At 38.7% G+C, this 24,814-nt stretch overlaps 1 protein-coding gene across 6 annotated transcripts in view; it reads right to left on the bottom strand.

Annotated features, from left to right (window-relative positions):
* The window catches only part of esrrga (estrogen-related receptor gamma a), a 120,216-nt gene that overhangs the window by 61,118 nt on the left and 34,284 nt on the right, over positions 1–24,814 (bottom strand). Inside the window, exon 1 of one of the 6 annotated variants that reach the window (XM_017418781.3) lies at positions 8,647–9,074. The exons of 1 other annotated variant lie outside the window; for it this stretch is intronic. In XM_017418781.3, coding sequence (XP_017274270.1) covers positions 8,647–8,702 — 56 coding nt within the window. In that variant the 5' untranslated portion in view covers positions 8,703–9,074. Of the gene's footprint in view, positions 1–8,642; positions 9,075–24,814 lie in introns of those variants that run through there. 4 more of the 6 variants (XM_017418782.3, XM_017418779.3, XM_017418783.3 and 1 more) reach the window with 4 other exon arrangements.

The following is a 24,814-nucleotide window of genomic DNA, read 5'->3' on the forward strand; positions in this document are numbered from 1 at the left end:
CGGAAAGAAGAGAGAAGACGTAGAACCAACTGCATGTACAGAAAAAAAAAAATCAGTAATATTAATATGATAATAATGAAAAAATAAAATAAAAATAAAAAGGTGAAAGAGACACATGCTGAAAATTTAAATTTAGCTTGAGGCACCCCGGTGCTTTGACATTTTATTGCATGATGGATACACTGAAATATTTATAACCATCTATTTTAAAAACTAGCTTAAAAAGAGGACCATCATATAAAATTGATAGTCATGAACTGGTAATATTAGCCTCAAATATAAAAATATATATACTTTCTCCTTTTTTTGTGTTTTACAAGAACATTTCCTGTCAGACCTAAACTCGTGTGTGTGTAACCTCCAACAAACATCATGAGATCACCAGAGCTGGGTGGTGGTATGTGTCACAACCTGAGACACCTGTTTACCAATCAAACAGCCGCCAAGTAGACGCACAGTAAGTGTGTGTGTCCGTTAGTGAGACATTGTCCTACTGTGGGTTCTTGTTTAGAGGTAGACAGAAAAGTGGACAGACCAGTGACTTTTCTGACAGCCATACCTCCGTCTGCCCACAGAGCAGGGCTGATGCAGCAAGAGGTAGAGGGGTCAGAGTGTGTAATATGTAGGTTTTAGTTCCACTCTGGTGAATAAGAGGAATCAATATCTTTCTGCTGCCACTGCTGCTTCAGACACTTATTGGCTTTGGTTGCAGAGTCACAATGCTATATAGACAGGCAACACTTAATACTGTTGTTTTTTTATTGGGGAGTGTCCTGAAATCACATCAGATTCAGGTACATCCAGTTCCAACGGCACGTGATAAAAGCCCCGTTCCCTATTTCCATGTAAGATAAATACTGTTTAAAACTGTATATCCTTCCATAGGCCAGTGAAGAAATGAATAAAGGGGATTAAAAAGATAAAAGAAAGTAATTTTCCCATTAGAACTTCTGTGAATCCTGACATACGGGGTTAAAAAGGAAAGCGATGTTTACAAATTTCAGAGATAAATCACTGGCACAATATTTTGGCTGCAGAGTAAATGGTTTTGTCTGCCACTCGCATTAACCTAAAACTATTGGGGATTACTGAGAGATATTCTGTTTCAAAGCGTTATAAGTTATGGCCAAGTAATCGGATATTTGTTGGGTTTTTATTTATTTGACAAGATTAAAATTTGCCTAAAAGGCATCAGCTGAAAATCCTTAAACTGTTTAATTTCTTTAAGTTTCTGTAATCTTTTGCATTATGCGTGTATTTATATATTGTAAAATATATCTGTAAAGTATGTGAAGAAATAATAAAAAACTTTTTTTTCCTATTTGTATTACTATATTTTGGAGTTGATTAAAATCGTTAAATCAATTAAACTATGCATGCATAATAAACATATTACATGTCAATATTTAAGAAGGCCCGTTAAATGAAAACAAAGAATAAAAGACAGAATGAATCAATATGATTCTACCTAACCTATTTCACGCTCTTGTCAGAACGCATATGCAGCATTAGAGCATACATTTTGTGTGTGTGTGTGTGTGTATGTGTGAGTGTGTGAGAGAGAGAGAGAGAGAGCAAGAGAAAGAGAGAGAGAGAGAGAGAGAGTAAAAGTAGGGAGGTAGGGAGATCGAGGGTGTCTTTCTGATGCTCAGTGACTCACTCATGTGTTGCTGGTCCATCTGTGAACAGAATGACCACAACACTGTGTGTGTGTGTATCCCTGTGGGTGCGTGCGTGTTAGTGTGTGTGTGTGACAAGGTGATGCGGTGATTGATGAGACAGTTGTCATTCTTGCTAATGCAAAACCCACCTATCCCTGAAGGGAGCAAACGCCACAACGCACACACACAGGCACGGAGAACTGCAAAATGCCCTACCTAATTACCCCTGTAGTCAGGGCAGTGTGATGTCTTACAATCACATGTAAATAGTACAATCCTAAATTTGCATAAACGAAGCTCTAAAGCTAAATACCTCTGAAGACTGGTCTGTAACGCTGATCGGAAAGCTATCACAAATCATAAAACTTACGGGAACAACTGATTTGCGCAGTTATGATGAAAAGGTTTAAAGCAGATCCAAACGGTCTCCTTGGCTCAGCTCAAATAAACACTTTCTTCTGCATAAAAAAACTAACAACCACAAGTTCATGATTCTCTTCCTTCTTTTAGCCTATCAATAAAATTGTGTCTTCCATTAAAGTGACTAATAAATTCCCACAAATACTGGGTGGATGAGGATATTCATATATGAGAGTGTGTGTGTCTGTGTTGCTCTGCGCGTGACTACACATGCATCAGGGCAGGTGGGGTTGGATGCAGCCCTGTGTGTGTCTGTGAGGATGTGTGTGCGTGTGTGCACGTTAGCGTTAGCGACGGGAGCTGTTAGTGGGGCAGGCGGCAGATGGGCTGTCGGCCTTAATAGGGACTGAGCGGGTGCAGAAAGGTGACAGCTTCACAAGGGAGGGGCGTGTGGAGAGGGAGAGGAGGAAAGCGTGTGTGTGTGTGTGTGTGTGTGTGTGTGTGTGTGTGTGTGTGTGTGTGTGTGGTGGAGGTGGGGTTGAATCGGGAGGACAGAGATAAAGGAAAACTGAATTATCGGCAGAGGTGAAGAAAAGAGCGGATCAGTTCCATGCAGGAATGCACCTCCTCAAGGCAAAAACTGTTTGTACTGCTTTATAATTTTAACAATGCCTTAAAAATACATTTAAATATGTACTTTTATCTATAAAAATACAATGAAAAAGGCCAGTTACTGTTGTGCATACTTTTAGGTTTGTTACATATGAAATGTGTCCCATCTGTCCTGTTAGGTCCATGTTATCGCGACAGTTTAGAGAAACCAAATATGAGAAGAAAATGCATGAAGTTAAGGTAGTAGAGAACCACAGCAAATGTGAAAGGTTTGAAATAATTTAATTAAAAGCTGTGAAACTATTACTTTTCCCTTCTTTTATTTGAAACCAAGCTGGTTAAAAATGCTAAAATACAGGAAACAAACAAACAAACAAGAAAAAAAAACCCACCCGTGAATGTTGTTGGGATTATGTGTTTTTAATTAAACAAATAAGTAACTAACTAATCTCTAAAGGAGCTGATTTGTATCCCGAGCACAGTGATTCTTCAGCAGGGGAAACACCACAACACAGACTGTTAGTGATAAAACACGCCTGCTACTTGCTACCATAAACAATACGACATAGGAATTCATCAGTCCATTTGTAAATGAGTTAAACATACGGTGTATTTGAAAAAAAAAATTCTTAAAAAGTTTAAATTTTGAAAAAACGTTTGAAGCAACTCGGCAGAATATTTCAAAACGCTCTGTAGGTGTTTTCTTCCAGGACTGCAACTTCTCACAGTGTAACTCTAAAGGCCTTTTCGGACGTTGGTTTTCTCTTTCCGGGAAAATATCCCTTAATTGTAGAACATTTAACTGCACGACTTATATGGCAAGAATACGAAACACTAAATATGCTCGTGTTGTGTGAGAAAGTTTATTCCCAAACTGTGTTTAATTACTGTTTACTGCTGCAGAGGCCAAGATGCCAAGCACAAAGAAGAAGGAAAAAGTCTAAAAAAAAAAAAAAAAAACTGAAGAGAGTGTTGCACTGGTGGGCTGGCCTGTCGTTCTCTCCCCATCAAGCACACACATGAAGCATGATGGGAGGATGAGAGGAGGAATATTTCACTGTCAGTCGAAAGGCGGCATGGTCATTCATTCTTTTCTTTATTATTCATTTCCTCACTTGGTAGCTTTCCCTTTCCTGTTCCACTGAATCATTCTTTCTTTTTTGTGCCTTTTTGAACCCTTTACATGATGTCGAAACAATGACAATTCAATCATGCTTTCGGCTTGAGCACGTAAAGGAAGAAAACTACCCAAGCAGCCAATCTATAGGCTCTCCCCACGGACACCGCAAAAAGAAAAAGTGCAAAAGACAGACAAGACATTCGAGCGTGCACTATTCTCCCGATGCTCTCCGTACTCATACACACACTTTTGCACACACACACACACACCACCTCTCCATCTAAATCTTTTCTATTGTGGCCGAGTCTTCGCTGTCTCCTTCTATTAGCAGTGAGAAGGAGCTTTAGAAGCCCTGAACACAACACGATAGGTTCCCCCCCCTCCACACACACACACACACACACCTACACACACAAACAGTGGTCCACTGATCTAAAGTGCCGCTCAATACTTTATCCAGCTGAACTGCAGAAATTAAACACAAAAACATAGTTTATCAAATGCTGGGATTCCATAAAAGTCTTGAAAAAGATCTTATAGTTTTGACACTGACATCTTAAATCTGAAGGGATGTAAATCTGAATCTCTTACTCTTACATGCTGATCCACAGAAGAGGTTTCGTAACATTTCACTTGAATGAAACAAAAAGTCAGCAGCAGCTGTGCGGTAAGGGAGCATAAATGATTTGATAGATCGCAATAATGGCAATAATAATTGAATGCACATTTTGATGTATGGATGACGGAGATGTACGGATGATGGAATACGGGGAATGAGCGGATGAGCACCGCAGAGAAAAGGAATGTATGTGTGTGTGTGTCTGGAGAAGGGAGATGAGCAGCATTGCCTCTTACCATATATCACTCTCTTGCTCTCCTTTCAATCAGTACTTTGGCATTCAATCACACGTGCACACACACACACAAAGCTTCACATTCAGTGTGATGTAATGGCTAATTGCAGTGAATGTATGAATGTGTGTGTGTGTGTGTGTGTGTCACAGTTGGTAAAGTCTCTCTTACTGCTCTTTCAACACATAAAGGCCGGCGCTGACCCGTGACATACTCTCACACACTCGGAGCAATGATGGATCGGTTATAAATCAGAGAAATTCACATCATCTTTTTTATTTTCTGTCTTGTGTTGTTGAGGCTACCTATTACGACGCATGTTGGAAAGCATTTTTTACAAAATTTTAAACTATGGGTGCTTGAACGTACGTGTTTGGTTAAGTTTTATCTGCAAAAGCCTGAAAAGAATATGCTATCAGCTGCGCGTGTGTGAGAGAGTCTGTGTTTCTGTGCACGTGTGTGGTCATGCATACATGTGTGTGTGTGTGCGACGGACCTCCTGAGTGCTGGTGTCAGACAAAAGCAACCCCCCCCCCCCTCCACCCCCCCTTCCCTTTGCACCTCCTGCTCTATCTGTCTCTCTCATTGCATCTTTCTCTTTACGGGACAAATTTACCGCTGGAATGCCTGGACTCTTCACGTGAGAGAGCGAGAGCGAGAGCGAGAGCGAGAGCGAGAGAGAGAGAGAGAGAGAGCAAGGCCCATCATAAGTACGAGCGTGAACCTGTGTGTGTGTGTGAAGGCCTAGCCAATGCAAAAACTGACAGACAATAAATTCCGCAGGGACAGACAGACAGACAGGCAGGGAGACGCACAAAAAGAAGAACAACACTTCCTCGTCCAGGCCATCAATAGGTCACACACAAAACGTGGGCAGACAGGCACAAACCCACACATGACGGCAAACAGATGCAAATGTGCGAGCACACACACACTCACACCCTCTCACACACACGCGCGCGAGCAGCCAGCAAATCACCGCGGCACATATTGACATGCTTTGACAGATGAATTAAGTAAATGATTTTATAAGGAGATTAAAAGGATTTTAATTTACGCAATCTCTCTTTGGTCCCCCCTCTCCCTCTCCCTGTCCCTCCCTCCAGTCAGCTTCACCTCTCTGCCTCAGCTGCTTCTTTTTATCCTCATGGCCTGTGAAAAGAATACCTTCACAGGAGATGGAGAAAAAAGAAGCCGTTAAAAAGAAAATTAAAACAAACAAAAAAACAAAAAAATAACATGTCATCCATTCCTTTTAGCTGCAATATTTTTTTATAAAAAAAGGTTTTTGCAATTAAAAACAATTGTCTCAGCACATAGTTGAACTGTAAGCAAAACAGCTGGCCTTTGAGTTAGAGTTTGTTTTGTCAGCAGGACAATTTTTTTTTTAACCTAATCACTGATAAAGATTTTTGCAAATGTTTTCTTAAAGAATTTATTGTTGGAGCAGTTAGAATTAAGTTTGATAGGTTACATGTGGAAAATAAAATGATCTGAAGTCGCTTATGAATGAACAAATCTATTCAAATTCTGATGAAACTCTGCTTTTTTTAAATGGCATTCAAAAATGTTGTCAATATCAATAGACTGAAGTCCTAAACATGTTAACCTAATTTTAACCTGGGCTTTTAAAAAAGTGAAGAAAAAAAGAGATTTACACCTGGAATTACAAATGATAGTGATTTCATTTACAAGTGATAAAAATTAATATAAAAAGAAAACACGTTTGAAAACGATTCTGAAAGAAAATCACCGCTCTGTGACACTTCTCTCCAGGACCGCCCTGCTTAAACAATCTGCACGGCCGCTGTGCAATTCTCACCATAGGTCCGCTTACCTCACACACCCACTGACAAAAAACACATCAAATTCACTAAAGTCACTGTAGGAAATATATTTTAATGATATGCAAATTGTATGTGTATGGTGACATGAGGGGAATGCAATTATGTTAACTGCTTAAGCGGTACTTGTTATTATTATCTTCAGTATGATCATCATTATCCTTAATATTTTAATTAGAAAAGCGGCGCCTCAAAGCAAAGAAAGCAAAGCAGAGAAAAGAGAACGGTGGACAGATGGATCGATGGGAGGATGAAGGAGTGGACAGACGGGTGACTGGACCAGAGGGTTTTCTAAAAAATGTGTGCTAAGAGCGAACATACACTCTCTGAAAACACACTTTGCTTAAATAGATGCATTTCACTGATGGGTTTTTTGGGACATCAAAGTGCATTTCTGTGTATTTGTGCTCATCTTTTAGCAAAACTCTTATGTTTAACAAGCATTCACCTGTAAACAAAATCTGTTCTGATCAAATAAACTTATCTTGTTTGAGTCAGAAACAAAAAAATCGAACTTTCATGTTTTCGCTTGTGGGGATCCTTGACCTAAAATGCATCGATTGCAGTTGGAAAAAACTACATCTGCAGGGTGGTGTTCCTGGAATCGGAAGAATTTTAAACTAAGAGTTTGCTGGAAATTCTGTCAGTTATTTATTTAAAAAAATGAACTATAATTATAATATGATTTTCTTAAGTCTGTCTACTGACTTAAAAAAAGAACCCACAAAAAAACAAGATATATTATAATAAACTACCTATTAAAAGTCTACTAAAGTCATCCTAAAGAAGTTACTTTTCAAGTATTTGCACATGCTTTTTCTATACTAAAACTAAAATGTAAAAAAAGGTTAAACAACACGTTTAAAATGCTTTATCTAAAAACTAACAGACAGGTTCAGAGGTAAAGTGAAGGGTAAATTTTTTTATCTGCTCGTTTCCGCTCGAGTTCTCCAACTATTCGACCTGCTGTGTAGGTGAAAACCCACGCAGAAACAATGATGACACAGGTTCACAGCACACAACAATGATCCAGTTTCTCTGAAAATGCAAAGATTTTCATGTTTAGAAATCATTTCACTATTAACAGCTTTGATTTTGTCTTTTTTGTCTTTCATTTAGACTCTTTACTGTGAAGACATTTAAACTGTGCCTTTGATTTCATTTACTGTAAAACCTTTGCCACACTTCACTCAATTTAAAGGGAATTTTTACTTCATTTTTAATATAAAATAATGTCAAACTGAAAAAAAAACCTGCAAAGAGTATTTTCCACTCATTGCTCACAGACTTTAACACACCATTACTAAAAAAAAATCTGTTTTTATTGTGTGAGGTGATAAAAGTCAAACTATTAAACTGAATAAATATTTGATGTTGTAAATTTGTGCAGAAGAATGCATAAAATCCGTAATCTGCTGACCCCGTCAGTTCATCTGCATTTTAAACATTCCTTTACATACACCTAAAAGAGCAACGTGTTGGCGAAAAGAGCAGCTCAAGAGCTGCTTCTGTGTGTGTATGTGAGTGTAACTATCTCTAATTCCCGAGCAGGGGCCACACGCTGAGCTGCCCGTCTGAAATTCAACCTCCTTTGGCATTTAAGAGCGCAGCTTTCCCCCTTTTCCTCCTCCCCCAGTTCTTATGGGTCGTTCTCCTCCCGTCCCTCCACGTTACTCCTGTAACCCCAGTGCCCCGTTACCTCTCTGATTCTCTGCTTGGATGAGCATGCACTTAAACCTGCATGTGCACAAGCATGGAAACACACAACGGCAGTCACACACAGGTCCGAACTGAGTTGTCCTTAGAACAATCTGACTGAAAGTAAAACAATGTTTTGAAAACGAGAAAAAAAAAAGTGAAGGAGAAGCTTTGTTTCAGCATTCGTGTGACTGTACAGGTGTGTTTGTCTTACTTCCAGGTGGAGGGACAGAAATTGTCCTCCTCTACCTACAAAGTAAGAGGTGCTGTCTGGACACTGCAACCACAGATGGATCTTCACACAAACATGAACACACAGACTCTGATCTCCTGCCACCTGACAGCAGAAACAACCTTGACATGGTGCCGGCAACCTTCGCTGCATACCAACACACATTCACTTCCTCACATGTATCACTCACAGTGGAAGACAATGACAATGTCAAGTTGATTGATGAATTCAAAAGGTAAGATAAAAAAAAAGGTAAAATTTACCTACTCTTGTTCAGAGTGCATTAAAAAACACTCGGATAACGGGTGTCCTACCGACTCCATCAGCGGTACCGGGTCATTGTCACTTCACCCTCCTTCGTGGAAACAGCAAAAAACATGAAAAAGAATTAAAAAATCAAAGTTTTGATATGTTTCCTCTTTCTCCTCCTCTTCTTTCTCCTGTCTTCCTCACTCTCTCAGTCCTTCCTTGCACTTGGAGGGAGCAATACAATTACAAGGCTCTGCGCTGCCTGCTCTGAGCGGCTCTGCGAGTGTGTGTAGACGTGAAGAGAGCGTGTGTGTGCAGTGTGTATGTGACAGCCAGGGAGAGAGGGGCTATAGACACACACACACAGCCAGCCAGCAGGGCAGTTGGGACAGAAAGCTGTGCTGCTGTCCTAATCAACGACTTAAAGCCCCGATAGCTGCTCATGAATATTAAGCAGGACTTTGCATATGCAGTCCCTCAGGTCCCGGTTCTGCTGTGATTGGTGGACAGTTGACCAATGGCTGCAGGGATGGGTGGAGAAAAGAAAGGAAGGGAGAGCAAGAGAGAGGGAGAGTAGCAGGTGGAGAAGGAGGGATCAGACAAAGAGCAGAGAGGAGGAGAGAGAGGAGGGAGGAAGGGGGAAAAAAAGGAAGCGCAGAGAAGAAAGAGACAGGTGAGGGAAAGGTTTAAAGCAAAAATTCCAGCATTCTTTCATTCTTTTTTTTTTCTTTCTTTCTTGGTCCATCTTTTTAACTTTGTCTCTCAAAAAGCTCTTCCTCTGGTTTCTACTGCTCTCATCATGTGTCTAAACTCACATTTTTCTTACCACAAAACATACTTTCATTTAAAAAAAAAAAGACACGAATTAGAACAATGATAAACACAACTCTTCCCATTTTCTTGGACATGCATTAGAAAGTTTTAAAGGAGACATGTTTGAAGCAGGTGTTAGCACACACATTACACCATATTTCGAAGCATCTTTCTGGTAGAAAACATGGATTTGCGCTTGTTCGGAGGCAGAGCACAAAATTGACCTAATCAAATCCAGAGAATTGCTAGATCAAAGAAACAAGAGCGAGCTTGACCCTAAACCCGGAGCTTGAATAACGTGTCACACTGCAAACGTACACAGACAGGCAGAGCGCAGCAGAGCCCATCACAGCCCAGCAGTAAAGTACGAGATTATGGCAATTCCAGAGCGCTTGTCCTTTGTTGTAGAATGATTTGGGCATGATTGGGACAAGGTTTTCCCTGCTGCTTGCTGTTTTGTCAAGCTCCCCTTCATCTCCCCACCAGCAGGCTGTTTGTTCCCGGTATTTTTCAAACACACCGGACTGTGTGGAGACCGAATCTCCAGGAGAACCTTTTCACAGCGTCTTGGTCTTAGAACGAGAGGCTGAACGAGCAATAGGAGAAAAAGGCAATGCAAAACAAGAGCGAAGGAAGAGACGGAGTCCCATAGGGAGATTCTGCTCTGTTTTGCCACAGTGGTAAACTCTCTCCTTCCTCCCTGTCTTTCATTCTGTTTTCCTGGGTTCTGTTTAACTTTTTCAGGACTCTGGTACCCAAACACAGAAGGATGTAGAAAAGACGGCACAGAGGGAGATATTGAGAAAATAAAAATCAGTAGGGTGGGAAGGGGGGTGGTGGTGGTGTGTGTATGTGTGTGTGAGAGGGAGGGGGTTGCAGAGATGAAAGAAAGTGGTTGTAATTAGCACATTTGGAAAGAAACAGATAGTAAAACATTTCCTGAAACCAATCTCTACTTTGATGTGTGTGTATGTGTGTGTTCGTGTGTGTGCGTGCGTGTGTGTGCACAACAACAACAGCTTTTCTCTGTTTTCTTCCTGAAACATTTAAAATTGTTTTCTATTTTGAACAATTTTGTTTGTTAACTAGTCAGATTCTTCGTTTTATTAGGATCTGTAAAAATTGCTGTACTGAAACAATCACCAATTCAGTTTATCTGTGTTTTTTTTACCTAAAACCTAACTAAGATTCTATGGAAAAAAAGCATTTTAGGAGCAAACTGGAAGACAGAGATCTGAAAGCCTCCACACACACTCAGCATACATAAACACACACAAACTCACATATATCAGAAATACACTTTGCCATGTGGACAAAGGAATATGAATTCAAGCACATGTATACACAGATACTGTGTGAGCCACACACACACACACATGCGCACACACGCACAGTTATGATGTATCCAGAGGCTTATAAGCATCGACAAAGATGAGTGTGAATCAATGCTGCCGCCACCACTGGGCAAACAAATCTTTTCCCGAAACCTCTGTCTCTAATGCACATGTGCGCCTCAAACACACATATACACATCTATCATTTTTGTGTCTGCAGAGAAAAAACAAAAAATACTAAACTTGTTGTACTTAACAAAATACATATATTGGAAATGTGAGTCTTTTGTACTGTTATTTAAGATTCCTACATGAAAACTAAACTTATTGTTGGGGGAGAGAATATCTACATAGATTGTAAGATTGTAGAACTTCATAACAAACAAAACTATGGTCTTCTGGTATGTTTGAAATTATAAAATGATACTTTTCTTCTGCAGTATTTGCACTTTGTGTTAGAGAGTGATTTTAAGAAATTAAAATATAGTGCATTAAAAACAGCTAAATTTGTGAGGCAAGACTCACTTTGCAAATATCTGCAATGTTCTCTTTATGAAAATGTTTAGGTAAAAAAAAAAAAAAAGAACACTTCGGTGGTGATAAATGAAGATTGTAGAATGTTCAAAAATCACAAATGGAGCTGTAATCTTTAATAATCCACAAGCACTTATTACTCATCGATTCAAATTTTCTAATTTGATTGATTGACCAAGTTTCTTTGATTATATTTAAACACTAAAACAACCTTTACACTGTCTATCTGTATGTGTTGCTTCTTTCCCCCCTGTTTGACCCCATNCCCTTCTCCCCCCAGATGATTGATTGTCTCTGAATCAGTGTGTATGTTGACAGTGACCCCTTTAGGCCACTTCCCCTTGTAACTGGACAAACCAGCTTCATCATACACCCAAAACTGTGACGATGAATAAAACAATAAATTACCTGTGTGGACCTTTTTATGGATTCCTGGCAGTAACTTTACTCTTTTTTCTTCATACACACCAAATAACAAAATCTCAAGGTGTCCCATAATCAATATTTATATATATGTGTGTAAATGGGTTTGCTCACATCCCTTTCAGAGTTCAGTTTCTGCATGAAAGCTACTCCGTGTCGCCGCTGACATCCCTCTGTTTTCTTTTATCTGCGAGTGTGAGCACGAGCCTGTGTGGGTTGTCTGTTTTGACCCTGTGGCGGCAGCCTGTTGACATCTATGGAAGAATTATCTATTGCAACTCTCACTCACATCAATCACACGACTCAATAGGCCAGAGCAAGTTCACTCACAGCGACGTATGTGTGTGAGCATATTGTGTGTCTTTGCTGGTCAACACAGCCTTTAATAAAGTCACGAGGCGTTCACTTGGACCGCTGATGCACTGACACATGGGTCAGTTATAAACAAATGGCCCAACAAAGTGTACTGACAATTAACAATAAAAGAAGTGTTATTAACTAAATAGCACTTGTTTAAATGTAACGACAATTATGTTGAATTAACTTACTACGATATTTGGCTCAAATATGTATTTTGTGGTGTTGCAGTGTTCTGGACCAGAGTAAATAATACAGCTGTGAAAATTTACAAAATCTTAAAACCTTAACTTTGCTTTTGCTGATGGAAGGAAGGAGGAAGAGACGATACAGGGAGCTGCACTTCACTACAAGCCAACAGAGGGAGCTATGGACTCGGGTCAGTTAGAGTCAACTCCACCACAGAGACTGAAGACTTCTGCGTGTTGCAGTGTGAGCAGGTTTATTCATCCAAATAAATAAATAAATAATGATATCATTAACCATAAAAAAAAAATCTAACAAAGTCTACAAATTGCATCAAGCCACACTGAACTTAGATACAGTACATTACCATCAGGGAGGGACAAAAATGGAATTAGGCTGGTATTTTTTTTCCCACATGCGCAGAAACAAAAACCCACCTGGAAATAAAAAGTTACACCAAACCTCATTCAAGCTGCTTCTCCAACCAACAGCCTACTGAAGTAAAATGAAGTCAGAAAGAGATGAAAAGTACAAACAATCGACTCAAATCAGGGAGGTAAAGGGAAGATGTAGACTTGAAAAGACAGGTCTGTTTCCACAGGGATTGATGGCAGTGAGAGCTCAGTGTTATTTGATAAATACAGCACTTCGTGTGCAGTTAACATCAGTCAGTGTGAGAGTGTTTTCCAGTACCTCTCTACACTTTCATGATGTGCCACAATTTGAGTCAATGTAAATTAAGATTAGATAAATTCAACTAAATTATTCACTACCTCCACCAAGGAGGTTTTGTTTTCAGTAGTGTTGGTTTGTTTGTCTGTCTGTTAGCAGGATTACTTAAAAACTAATGAAATTTTCAGGAAATGTTTGGGTTGTCACAAGAACAACAGAAGTTGTTGCTCCCAAACTCTGAAACAATCTTCCTCTTCTTCTTAGTATTGCTAATAGTTTAGATGATTTCAAGTCCCTTTTAAAACCCATTTTTTAAACTTTAAAGATGAGCAGAAATAATCAGGCTGTTCTTATCATTACTCCTTAATGTATTAATCTACTTTTTTTTCATTAGTTGTGTTTTAAACTATGGACCTGTGCAGCACTTTGCTCACTCTGGGTGTGTAAAGTGCTCTATAAGTAAAGGTTGATTGATTGATTGATTAAGGAAACAACTGATTTTGGATCTGAATATCTTTTAATGACACTAGCAGAAGCCAGTGCTCTCCTAGTGCTTCTACTTTTAATGATAAAAAATGTCTGTGTATTTTCATGACAGAAAATGCAATTATATAAAGCAATTACCTAAATACTGAATACTGGAATGAGTACTTGACCTAAACTAAGTCACACATAGCTCCAAATCCCCAGCAAAGGAATATTCCTGCGAATATGGCACCAACTTGGCTTTTTTGGCTTTACTTCCAGTTTTAAAACATGTGATCATCACAAAGATATATACGCATATATACATAATAAACCAAGCACAAAAGACACATGTAAAACCATTGAAATAGGCGTTTTGGTTCTGTTTAGTAGAAGCTGAAAGTTGCATTTTTCAGTATTTTTGATTAAGTAGTAAAAAATGCTTCAACTCAGTAATTTTTTTTTTGTGTTGCAGAACTTTTGTTTTACTGGTAATTGAACTGAAAAAAAAAAAATGAATGGAACAGCTCAGCTTACTGCCCACTTAGACACACCTTCATTGCGCTCAATGACCTAACAGGTTTCTTTAAAAATCTGGTATAAATCTGTGTGTGTGTGTGTGCGCGCGGGCAGGCACATGTATGTGTGTGTGCGTAGATCAAGGCACCCACAGAGAGGAAATAGATGGTGATCAAGGCCAAGGAGAGAGCACCAGCAGCTTGGAAAAGCTGCTGGGTTTAGAGGGCTTTCTGGAGCCTGTCACCAAAACTCTGTTTGGGTAACCTTTGCGGCATGATACATGGAGGGTTACACAACACGCGCTCACACACACATACCTACAAGCGTCCACACATAATCAGACACTTTAACACTACAATTATGGTAATTTCAAACCATATTGTCGCTGTATGGTAAGCAGGACTTTTTAGAGGTTTCTAGATTTGATTTCTTCAAAACAGAGGCATTCACCAATTCTGCTTTTCCACACAGAGTTCACATATGTTTTGCAGTTAAGAAGAGTGGGTTGCGAGTGTGTGTGTGTGTGTGTGTGTGTGTAGGGGTGTGTATGTTTGTGTGTGTGTGCAGGAGAGTGATGTTTGAACAGATAGTATACAGAGAGGGTTTATAATTAGATGAGGAAAATCGAGTAAGAAAAAGAGTTATATAGAGAAGGTGACCTTACTATTTATAAGATGGGACAAATAACCTCTAAAAAAACTTTTATAAGGCTTTACCAAAGTATCTGACTATATTACATTTCTCACATAGAAACACCAACCAGTGTTTAAAATGATAAAATAACTGAGAAACGTGTTCTCTTACATTCTAGTTATCAATTTTACTGTTACCAAATCCAATTCAAATCACATTTACTGCGCAGAAACAGGATGAAGATTTTTTCCACCCATATAATCCCAGTCAAAAACAGACACACAAACACACACTAGGTCATACCTGGTCACAATCCTGTCAGTGGTCAGATTGAAGGTTGGCTGGACTGCCCCTCATCATAGACTGAAAGGTGTGACCCCATCAAATGAGGACAGGCAAAAGGGGAAGGCTTTGGGCTCAGCTGAGGTGTAACCTCATCAAACGTGGACAGACAGGGCAGACATGATAGATGTCAACATTGTAAATGTGTGTCAGTGGGTCTGTGCATGCACATCATCACATTCCATTAGGTCTATGTTGATATCCCATGCTTTTGCCAAATAATGTGCGAGATCTCAGGCGTCTCCCCATCTTCTCAGTCCAAGTGAGACTTCTGATCTAACTCACTCAGAATCAAGACATGTTCAGGCTGAAGACACATTATTCCACTCTATCAAAGAGAAACATGCATTGTCTCACTATTTGCCTTTTTGTATCATTTTTTAACATATCCTAAATTTTATGAGCAAAAATAAGGAAATGACAAAAAGGGGGGAAAAAAACCCTCAAAGAACTTTTTGTTCACAAACTCAAGTGGTCAGACGATACAAGGAAAGGGGCTGACTGACAGATAAACAAATACAGGAGCTGTCTGCAGTGTTTTTAAAAATATTATATCACAACTTCATGATTATTATTTTCTCAACCTGAAAATCTTGCCAAATTTCTGGTTCCATTGTTCTTCCCTACTTACATCTTCTCTTCCTCAGGTTCTCATGTGTTCTCACGGATAAATTAAAACCAGAATGCAATTATAAACAGAGTGTGGTTTTTCTGGGTAGAAAAAGCAGATTATTTGTGTGTGTGTGTGTGTGTGTTTATATTTGTGTTTGTTTGTGCATGTTATCCACTATCAAGTCAGTATAAAGCTGTGTTTTGTATTGAAAAAGTGACTTCAGAGAGGTGTGCTCTTTTAATTATGCCACTCTCAAACAGAACATAAGTGGGATATTCCATTGGGATTAGTTGAATCTCAATTAAGTCTTTCTGTTAACACAACACACATGACACACATGTACACTCTGACACAAATGAATGCCTGCCAAAAAAGCCCCTTTCCAACAGTACAATACTCAATTTATTCAGACTGAGGTGTAAGCCAAGTGAATAATTCCACTACTAATAAAGACAGTAGAGACAGTGTGTGTACAGAAGAGATGGAGGGGGAGGGGGGTATAAAGAAGCATAGAAGAGAGAAAGTAAAATTTTCAGAGGAAAGGTAAACACACCGAGCATTTTAAAAGGTTGGTTCTGCAAGTGTGAACATTTTGTTACCAAAACTTTCCAGTCTGATGTGAGGAATGAAGAGCACATGAGGTTCTTGGATTGGCTATAAAGGTGAAGGCACTTTGAGAGTATCAAGAGCAGCAGAAAAATCACAGAGAGTTATTATTACATATCTAGAGTCTGCAGTAGTAAGGGGATCATTGATCATCTTGAGGAGTGCAGTCTGAGATAGTCACAGCACTGACCCACAAGTTGGTGGGTATGTTAGGAATGTGCAGCAAATCATTTTGACCACAGTTGATATTGTTGTCCATAATCCCAGCTTGTCATGCACATGTGAATGCAACACTTAAATGTCTTAGTTGACTAAATTGAGTTGAACTGAAGGTCAACTGCTTGGTCATGGTTATGGTGATGGTGGTTAACGTGACATGAAGGAGGTCCCCATATGAATGGTCTTTGTTCAGGCCTTTCTGAGTTTACATGGTTTTCTTGTGCTTTTTCTGGGTTCTCAAGCTTTAGGGCACTCTAACATCCAGTATAGGTTACACACAGACTCTCACCTGTTGACAGCTGAGACAAACTCATCCTTGCTTTAACCTTGAACAGGATAAAGCAGGTATATGGAAAATGGTTTATAGAATTAATGTATGTCTTGAATTAGACTTTAGTATTTTTTAAATGTGGCATTCATTCAATAAAATCTCACATACATTATTTTGCCCCATTGTTTCATTGAGTTTTCTTCAACTTTTTCTGATTTAACGAAAAATTTGACGATGTCTCAGAATAAATATATGCAAACAAATAAAAACAGTTTATAAATTTTCAAGTGTTCAGAGCTACTAATTGTTGCATAAGATGGTGAAAGTTTGTTGATTTGTTATAGCAGATAATGCTGCACCATTGAGTAAGGAGAGCTACAGTAATCCACACACAAGATACACAAACTATAAACACACTCCACTTCATCTGCGTCTGTGTCTAATGACGTGTGCAAGTAATTACTTTAAGTCCAATGTGTGCACGCCTTTAAGTGTCTTTGCTCATGTATGTTTTCATCTGGGCTTTTGTCTATGTCTTTGCTGGCAATGAGTATGTTTAATGATGTGTGTGAAAATAATCACTTAATCGTGGCTTCCTCCATTTGCGTGGTGTGGGTGTGTGTGTGTCAGTGTGTGTGACTCTGTGTAAAGATTTTAAAGTAAAATAGGCAGGAAGATGTCGAGATAAGTGAGAAGGCAAGGCAAAGCAGTAACGATGATTGGGAAGTGGAGAGGAAAAGTGGATTTAAAAAAGAAAACAGAAGACAAAACAGGGGAAAGACACTGAGGGGGAACATAGGTAAAAAGACACACCCATTCCCCTTTATCTCTCTCTCTCTCTCTCTCTCTCTCTCTAATTCTCCACTATAACCCTTCCTTCCAATCTTGCTCTCCAAACCGTCGGCCTGTGAATTTATAGTTGGCCCAATGATTGCTTCTCAGGCCATGATGGCTGTAAATTGCTTTGCCATTTGGTAAATGTTGGCAGTTAGAAGGTATACAAGTAATTATTTCCGCTTGTGCTGATTGAGACATAATTCCAGGACGTGGTCCTGGAAAAATGACAGCATTTCGAAACAGTTCTGTTTTAATTTCCTAGCATTCCTAATTAGAATCCGTATGAACATGGGGAGTTTTTTATGTGGTTTCCTCCAATGGGGCCAGAAATAATTAAACTGTCAAGGGGAAATAAATACGTATAAACAAGGCATAATTTTTACAGAGCGCAGCACCTTGTCAGGCCACGACTTTTTGTGAAGAAAAAGAATGTGGGGAACAATACAGGGGCATAGAGGACACACACACAGACACCTGCACACCCGCGCACCCCCGCATACACACACACACATACATCAAGACATACAGAATCTGTAGATAGAGATTGATTCTTTGTACACCTAAAATACACCTCATGTAAGGGAGCTGCATTATCAACAAAGCTACGTCATGAGGTGCACTTCCAGTAGTAAAAAACACTGAAATGTGAAATTTTAAACCCGCCACCAAAATCACCACCAAATCATACTTTTGCGGCTTTGGTCACTATGTACTCATGTTTTTTGGATGAGAAAAAGTCTCTTTGTACCCAGCCCCAATGTTGATGATTCAATTTATTGGAGAACACTTTTGACATTAAATAAAGCAGATTTGAAGTAGGTTTTATTCTTAGGCCTGTGGATTTGTGGCTGCAGCTCTGGATGTTTTCTGACTAACTCTGTATCTGAGGAATAAAAATGCAGTTCTTTCAAATTACTGATTAAGTTCCTAAAGTAATATGACAATTTATATTTGCCTGAAAATGCAACTTTTTCTGTATTTCATGTGAGCTGTATAAATAAAATGGCAAAGATGTATTCTAAAAATCATTCAGTTTACAGCAGTCCATCATTGTTAATAAAAAACTCCATTGTTTAGTGTCACAAAAATGAGCTCCATTCACTTAAAGTTTTTCAGCTAGAAAAAGCCTTGTTATGCTCAAATGAAAACATTAGCATCATTCACAAATGCACACAATAAAGCATATATGTGCAAAACTCTGACACTGGGTTTGCTTTCTTTTGTCTAGCAAGGATTTGCTAGAGCATTGCTAGAGCACAGTGCCTGCTCTGAGTTTTTGCAACTTATCTGCTGCCCTTCTTTGACCTGTAAGACCTCCTTACTGTAACAGTACACATCTGCTTGCTGCCAGACCTTAGCTGCCAACTACTTTTTTCCTCTCTGTGCAGGTGTTGTCTTGTGCCATATAGCATGTCCTGTCTGGAGTCCAAAGCCACTTCTTTCCCACAGCATTTGCTCCTAGTATGTCTGGGATATGTGTGATAACATGGACAGTCTCATTCAAGGAAAAAAATTGTTCATTGATATTGTTTCATGAGACATGTTTTATTTGGTGATAGTTATTGGCTGAAGACGGGTTCAAGTACAAGGGTGTGAGAAGGCAGACAGGTGATGTAGAAACAACACTTTTATTTAAAAAAACAAAAACAAAAGCATGATTAAGGCCTATAGTGTAAAGATCAGAATATATATAAAAAAGAACCCAAAAGAAGAGAAACGTTTACAGTCAGCCACATTGTTCAAACAGCAACAAAGGTGACAGAAAACAAAGGAAACCAGGAAGTAATCAAACAGAGGGAATCTGGTGACTGATACGTTGCAGGTGGTGTTAGCAAATTAGAACCAAGTGTGAGAGACAAGTGGAGCAAGTCAGGAAACAAATGAAACTGCACATAAAATAGGAGCAACAACCAAACTTCATATAAAATAATTACTACTAAACATTTCAGTTGATTTTTAAAGTAAACTGGAAGTCAGCTGAATTCTTGTTTATTAGCATACTGAAATACACATTTTATCATTTATGGATCAATTTTAACCACATTATTTTATGTGAAAGCTTTATAGCATTTAAGTCACTTATGTTTCCACTTTGAAATAACTTGCAACTCTGCAATTTTCTAGTTAAAAAATTGTTTAAACATATTTTTATGGTTCTGAAAAAAACAAACAACTGCAGCTTCTGAGAGCAGGATGTTATGTGTGTGGACTTTGTACAGAACATGTACTAAGGTTAACAGAACACTCAGATACAAATGATTCTCATCTAATATTAATAGGATATGCTAAGCAGTAACACTAAGTCAGCACAGGACAGGACAGCACCTCTGAGTGCCAAGAAGTGAGATGAATGCTGCTGTGAGTGAAATAAAGCTCACAGAAAATGAGACTGAGCATTTCATTGTTGATCTACAAGATGAAGAGAATATTAACAATGTCTGATAACATTTAAAACAACATTACACTAGACTTTATGACCCTGTGTAATGGCAAAGCCATCCTAAACCAAAAATGAAATTTTGGCTAAAACTACAAACAACAACAAGGGGCGCTGTGTTATACAAGTACAACAAAAGTAATATTAACCTCCTTTTATTTACAATTTTGTCTACATATATGTACACAAAAGATTCAGCAATCAAAGTATGTATGTGCCTCCATACTTGACTATGTTTCTGTCTTTAATTGAATCAATGCATAAAACAGTCACCCATTCTTTGGAATAAAAACAACCACTTAGGCATGAACAGCAGCGCTTGGGAGACATCAATATTTCAGTCAGGTGTAAGAGTGAAAGAGAGAGGGGGAGACCGAGTGAGAAACATGAAAGCAGCAATGGGGTGGTGGTTGGGGGGACCCTTGCCATTCTAAGGCATTCCCATGACTGACGGAAAGACGAAGGCTTTTTGTGTGAGTGTGTGTGTGTTTGTGTACGTGCCATTCCCCCATCCTCACCCCACTCCTATACTCACCATTGTGTGTACCACCTCTGTCACCTTTCCTCTAATCAGGAGTTTAAATCAATGACGTTGTCCAAAACTATAATTGCCAGTCCTTAAACTGCTTCTCTCGCAATATGCTTTCACCAAGAAACCACTCGGCAGCAGAAATACGCCTTTGCGTGTGTCGTTGTGTGTGTATGTGTGAGCTGGATTAAGAGTATTTTCTCATTACAGCAGTGTCTGAACGAGTAGAAAGTGCTTCTCACATTGTTTTACAGCATCCTGAAACCTCAGAGCTCAGCACTAAGCAGCATAATACCCCGTAGTCCCACACTGATGCCTTAGCCTAGAACTGTGTTATCACAAAATGGCCTGTGAGTCAGACCCATTGGACATCGCTGATTAGGTTATTCAAGAACATGCCATTATCTTGTGGAGTTGCATACACAAATATGGTTTTCTCAAGAAAAGTCCAACATGGAGATTTGAAGAGCAAATGATCAAATGATTATCTTACACTTTTGTGCATCCTACTTTTATGAAAACTTAAGAGGTAAATGGGTATGTATGTACATACTCCCCCTCTCCCCCCCCACACAGGCAAATACAGACTTGAACACCTTTCATGACGGTGGGTGATAACTAAAAGCAATGTACCCTGCAACTCCTTGGTGTGTGTTTGCTAAAACTTTACCTGTCACTCTGTGTTAACTTTGGTCATCACTCTATTACCTAAAAGCTTCTTTAATCTGAACATTCTCTGATGACAGGAAAATACACACATTCACACCATCTAGATGAATGGAGAAATATTCATATGTGTATGCGTTTGTCCATCTATATATTCATGTAGACAGACACAGACAAATAAAAAAGGAGTAAAAGAAAAAAAAATCTTGATTCTTCTGCCTGTTCAACAATAGAGTGACAGACAGATAGAAAGAAAATAGAGAGAGATGAAGAAAGAGAAAGCAAAGTGGAAAGAGAGCTAGGGATGGAGATGGAAAGAAAGATGTCTGGTTAACAAGGTGTTGAGCACGACAAGCCCTGAGGAGTCCACGCTCCCTTACCCTCAAAGATTAGACACCTCTCTCTCTGTTGATCCCACTCTCCCTTCTTGTTGCGACACAAGGGGAGCATGCCACTATCACAAGGGGGACGCCCTGGGAAACATCTCTGCCTCTCCCTCTCCAGGCTGATAGAAAATTGCTTGCTTTTTCCTTACTGTCCATTTTAAACTCCCTGTATTTCCCCGGTATACCTCTCCAAAATTCTCACGATGGTTCAGCATTTTACTATAGATAAATCATTTGCTTACACAAATACAATAAATCACCTTAAGTTACTATGATGAAATTCTGTAAATTTCAAGCAAACACAAAATGACAGGTAGTAATGACAGAAATGTATCCAAAGTCACTGAATACAGGCAAAACCAGAAACCATTTATACAGACATAGTTTTATCTCAATTAATTGTGATTATATGGCTAATTGTTGATTTTGACAAACCAAGATGTGGTTATAGACTATTCTTTGTGACTGGAGCAATGCAAAATAGATATTTCTGTCAGCTGGAAAAACAAAAAAACTATGAACACTAAAATTGCTTTCATTTTGATTTATAACCAAACTTGCTTTTAGTGAACAAGAAACTGTGTTAATGTGAGCAGAGCTGCTGGAAATATGATAAATGAGATGTTTCTACTCAAGACTTTCTCTGACCAATCAAAGAAATTTCCAAAATGTTGAATTTGGACCTGGCCGAATGTTTTCTCCCCCAGGCAGCTGGATACCAGGTTTTCAACATCCATATCTGTCCTCTACTTTCCTCTGCTTCTACCATTATTTACTCTCCTTTATTTGTCTTCCATCTTTCTCATAACAACTCTCACCTAGCTACAAGCTTGCTTCACCGTGACTTAGTTGTTTGACATCTCTCTCCCTCCTGAGCATCTATATGTGTCAGGACAAATTGGCTGAGACTGACATCTTTTTCTTTCTCTTTATATCTGCTCACCACTCAACCAGAAAGAAAGAAAGAAAGAAAGAAAGAAAGAAAGAAAGAAAGAAAGAAAGAAAGAAAGAAAGAAAGAAAGAAAGAAAGAAAGAAAGAAAGAAAGAAAGAAAGAAAGAAAGAAAGAAAGAAAGAAAGAAAGAAAGAAAGAAAGAAAGAAAGAAAGAAAGAAGTGACTGATTCCTTGTGGCGACTGGAGGAGAAACACAAAACACCAAAGGAAAGATGCAAAAACAGGAAAAGTCTGTCTAAATATTTTTAAACAACATATTAATTTTAGCTGTTGCTACTTTAGAAAATATTCAGACAGCTTTACTTTTAATGAAAGTCACAGCATTGTACTTTTCCATTTATATATAATTTTAACACAATATGTTTTACTAGATATTTAGCAATTTAATAATAAATAAAATATTCAGTCCCTTACTTCAGGCTTGGAAGAGGCCTTTTGACAGCCATTACAGCATTAGGTCTTTATCATATTCTACCAGGCAGATCCTGTCAAGCTTCATCAAACTGGTTTAGAAATGTTTGTGAACAGTCATCTTCAGATCTGTCTCCATTTGCAATAAGCTGTGATAGGGAGAGACTTGACCTTCAGCTTCTCCAGCATCATATTGGCTGTTATTTTTGGTTTAATTGAATGCCTGTTTGTAAGACATAGTGCTCAAAGCTTTGTCCAAATATTTTTTTTATTCTTTATCATTTATTCTATCCCCCTATGATTTTACGGTCTATTGAAAGCTGTCTAACAAATTGAACTCAGTGTTGTTTGGCTCTGATACAATGTATTCATCAAACAAAAGATTTGCCTCTTTTCTGGGTTCGTGTTTACCTTCCTGACCACTGGCTCTTTCGCTCAGATCCGCAATATAGCCAGTTAAATATTTCCATGAACATTCCTGGTTGATACAATTTTTTTTTAATCACAATTATGAAGTTTGTTGTACTCCTGCAAATATTCCTTGGAAAATGTTTATCCTCTTCTCCTTGGATCCAAAAGTTTCTCAGAATTTAGGGGATGTTTTTTTTTCTGATAGTGCACATTTTCTTGACCTGAGATACACAAACATTTACCTTTTTAAACATGGTTCTGAAAGTTTTCAAAAAAATCTGTTAGGCAGTTTATGAAATATTTCGCTGACAGAAAGAAAGGGTTGACTCCAACAGTTAATGCCAAAGTGTTGAACAAATATTTCATTTAAACTCTTGACTCATGACATTGAAATTGGTTGAAATTGGTACACAATATGGATTCAGGGTTTGTTTGTTTTTTTATTTACAGTCAAATTTTACTATTGTCCTAGAGTTTGTTAATGTGATTGCTTTGTATTTTGGATCAATATACACCAATGGTGTCCAATCTTAGACATGGAGCACCACCATCCTATATGTTTTAGATGTTTTTTTTTTTTATTTTAGCACAACTGATTTAAACAAATGGGTCATCAACAAGCTTCTGCAGAACTAGACAACATGCAAAATAGGTAATTCAACCATTGAATCAGGTGTGTTTGAAGAGGGAAACAAGTAAAACATGGTTTGTGGACATGGACTGAACACCACTGGTGTACACTTATTTTAAAAAAACAACACAACTCATCTTAAAATCTGCTTCATTAACTTGATTGTTATTTATAAGACTATATTTTAAAGTAACATCAATTTGCATTCAGGGAACCAGTATATGGGTAATTTATTGAGAGCTGCCAGGTGTGTAAGTAATGTAGAATTAAATGTGTATCTGTTGGGATATAGGAATGTATGTTGCTTCCCTGTTGAAAGGATTTTACCTTGATTTTCTACAGCTAGAAAAAGCTAATTTTCCATAAAACTTATGTATAACACTCAAACAGACGCTGGAAGCCACACACACAAGTACTGTTACAAAATCATACAAACCTCACATAAACAAATAATTTTTTTCTGTTATGGACCTGCACTTTCTCTAACATGCCTTCAATGCATAGAAACACACTCACAGACACACACAGTCCCACACACAGGCCTATAGCATTGCGACAAAGAGATCAGAGAAACGGGCAGAAAATAATAGAATCTTCATCCCAGTAATCCATATTCATTCTTCTCATCCCTCCTTGCCTCATTCCTCCTGCCCTGCATGCCACGCTTCCCCATATCTGACATTCAAATGAGTTGTCTTTTCTCCCTTGTTAGACACACGCGCACGCACTCACACAGAAATGCATAAACACCCTCTTTTGCTCAAACACACACAGACACAGACATACGCATACTCATCCACTTTCTTAGATACTTTCTGCCCCGTTGCACCCGTGATGGCAAATTGAGCGCCTCCTGTCTCTCCCTCTTACCCACCCTCTCTCTGTTGACTCCTCTCATCTTTCCTCCATCTTCTTCCCTCCCCTGCCTGCAACCCCCC

The sequence above is a fragment of the Kryptolebias marmoratus genome, linkage group LG15 (genome assembly GCF_001649575.2).
Source record: "Kryptolebias marmoratus isolate JLee-2015 linkage group LG15, ASM164957v2, whole genome shotgun sequence".
Classification (NCBI taxonomy): domain Eukaryota; kingdom Metazoa; phylum Chordata; class Actinopteri; order Cyprinodontiformes; family Rivulidae; genus Kryptolebias; species Kryptolebias marmoratus.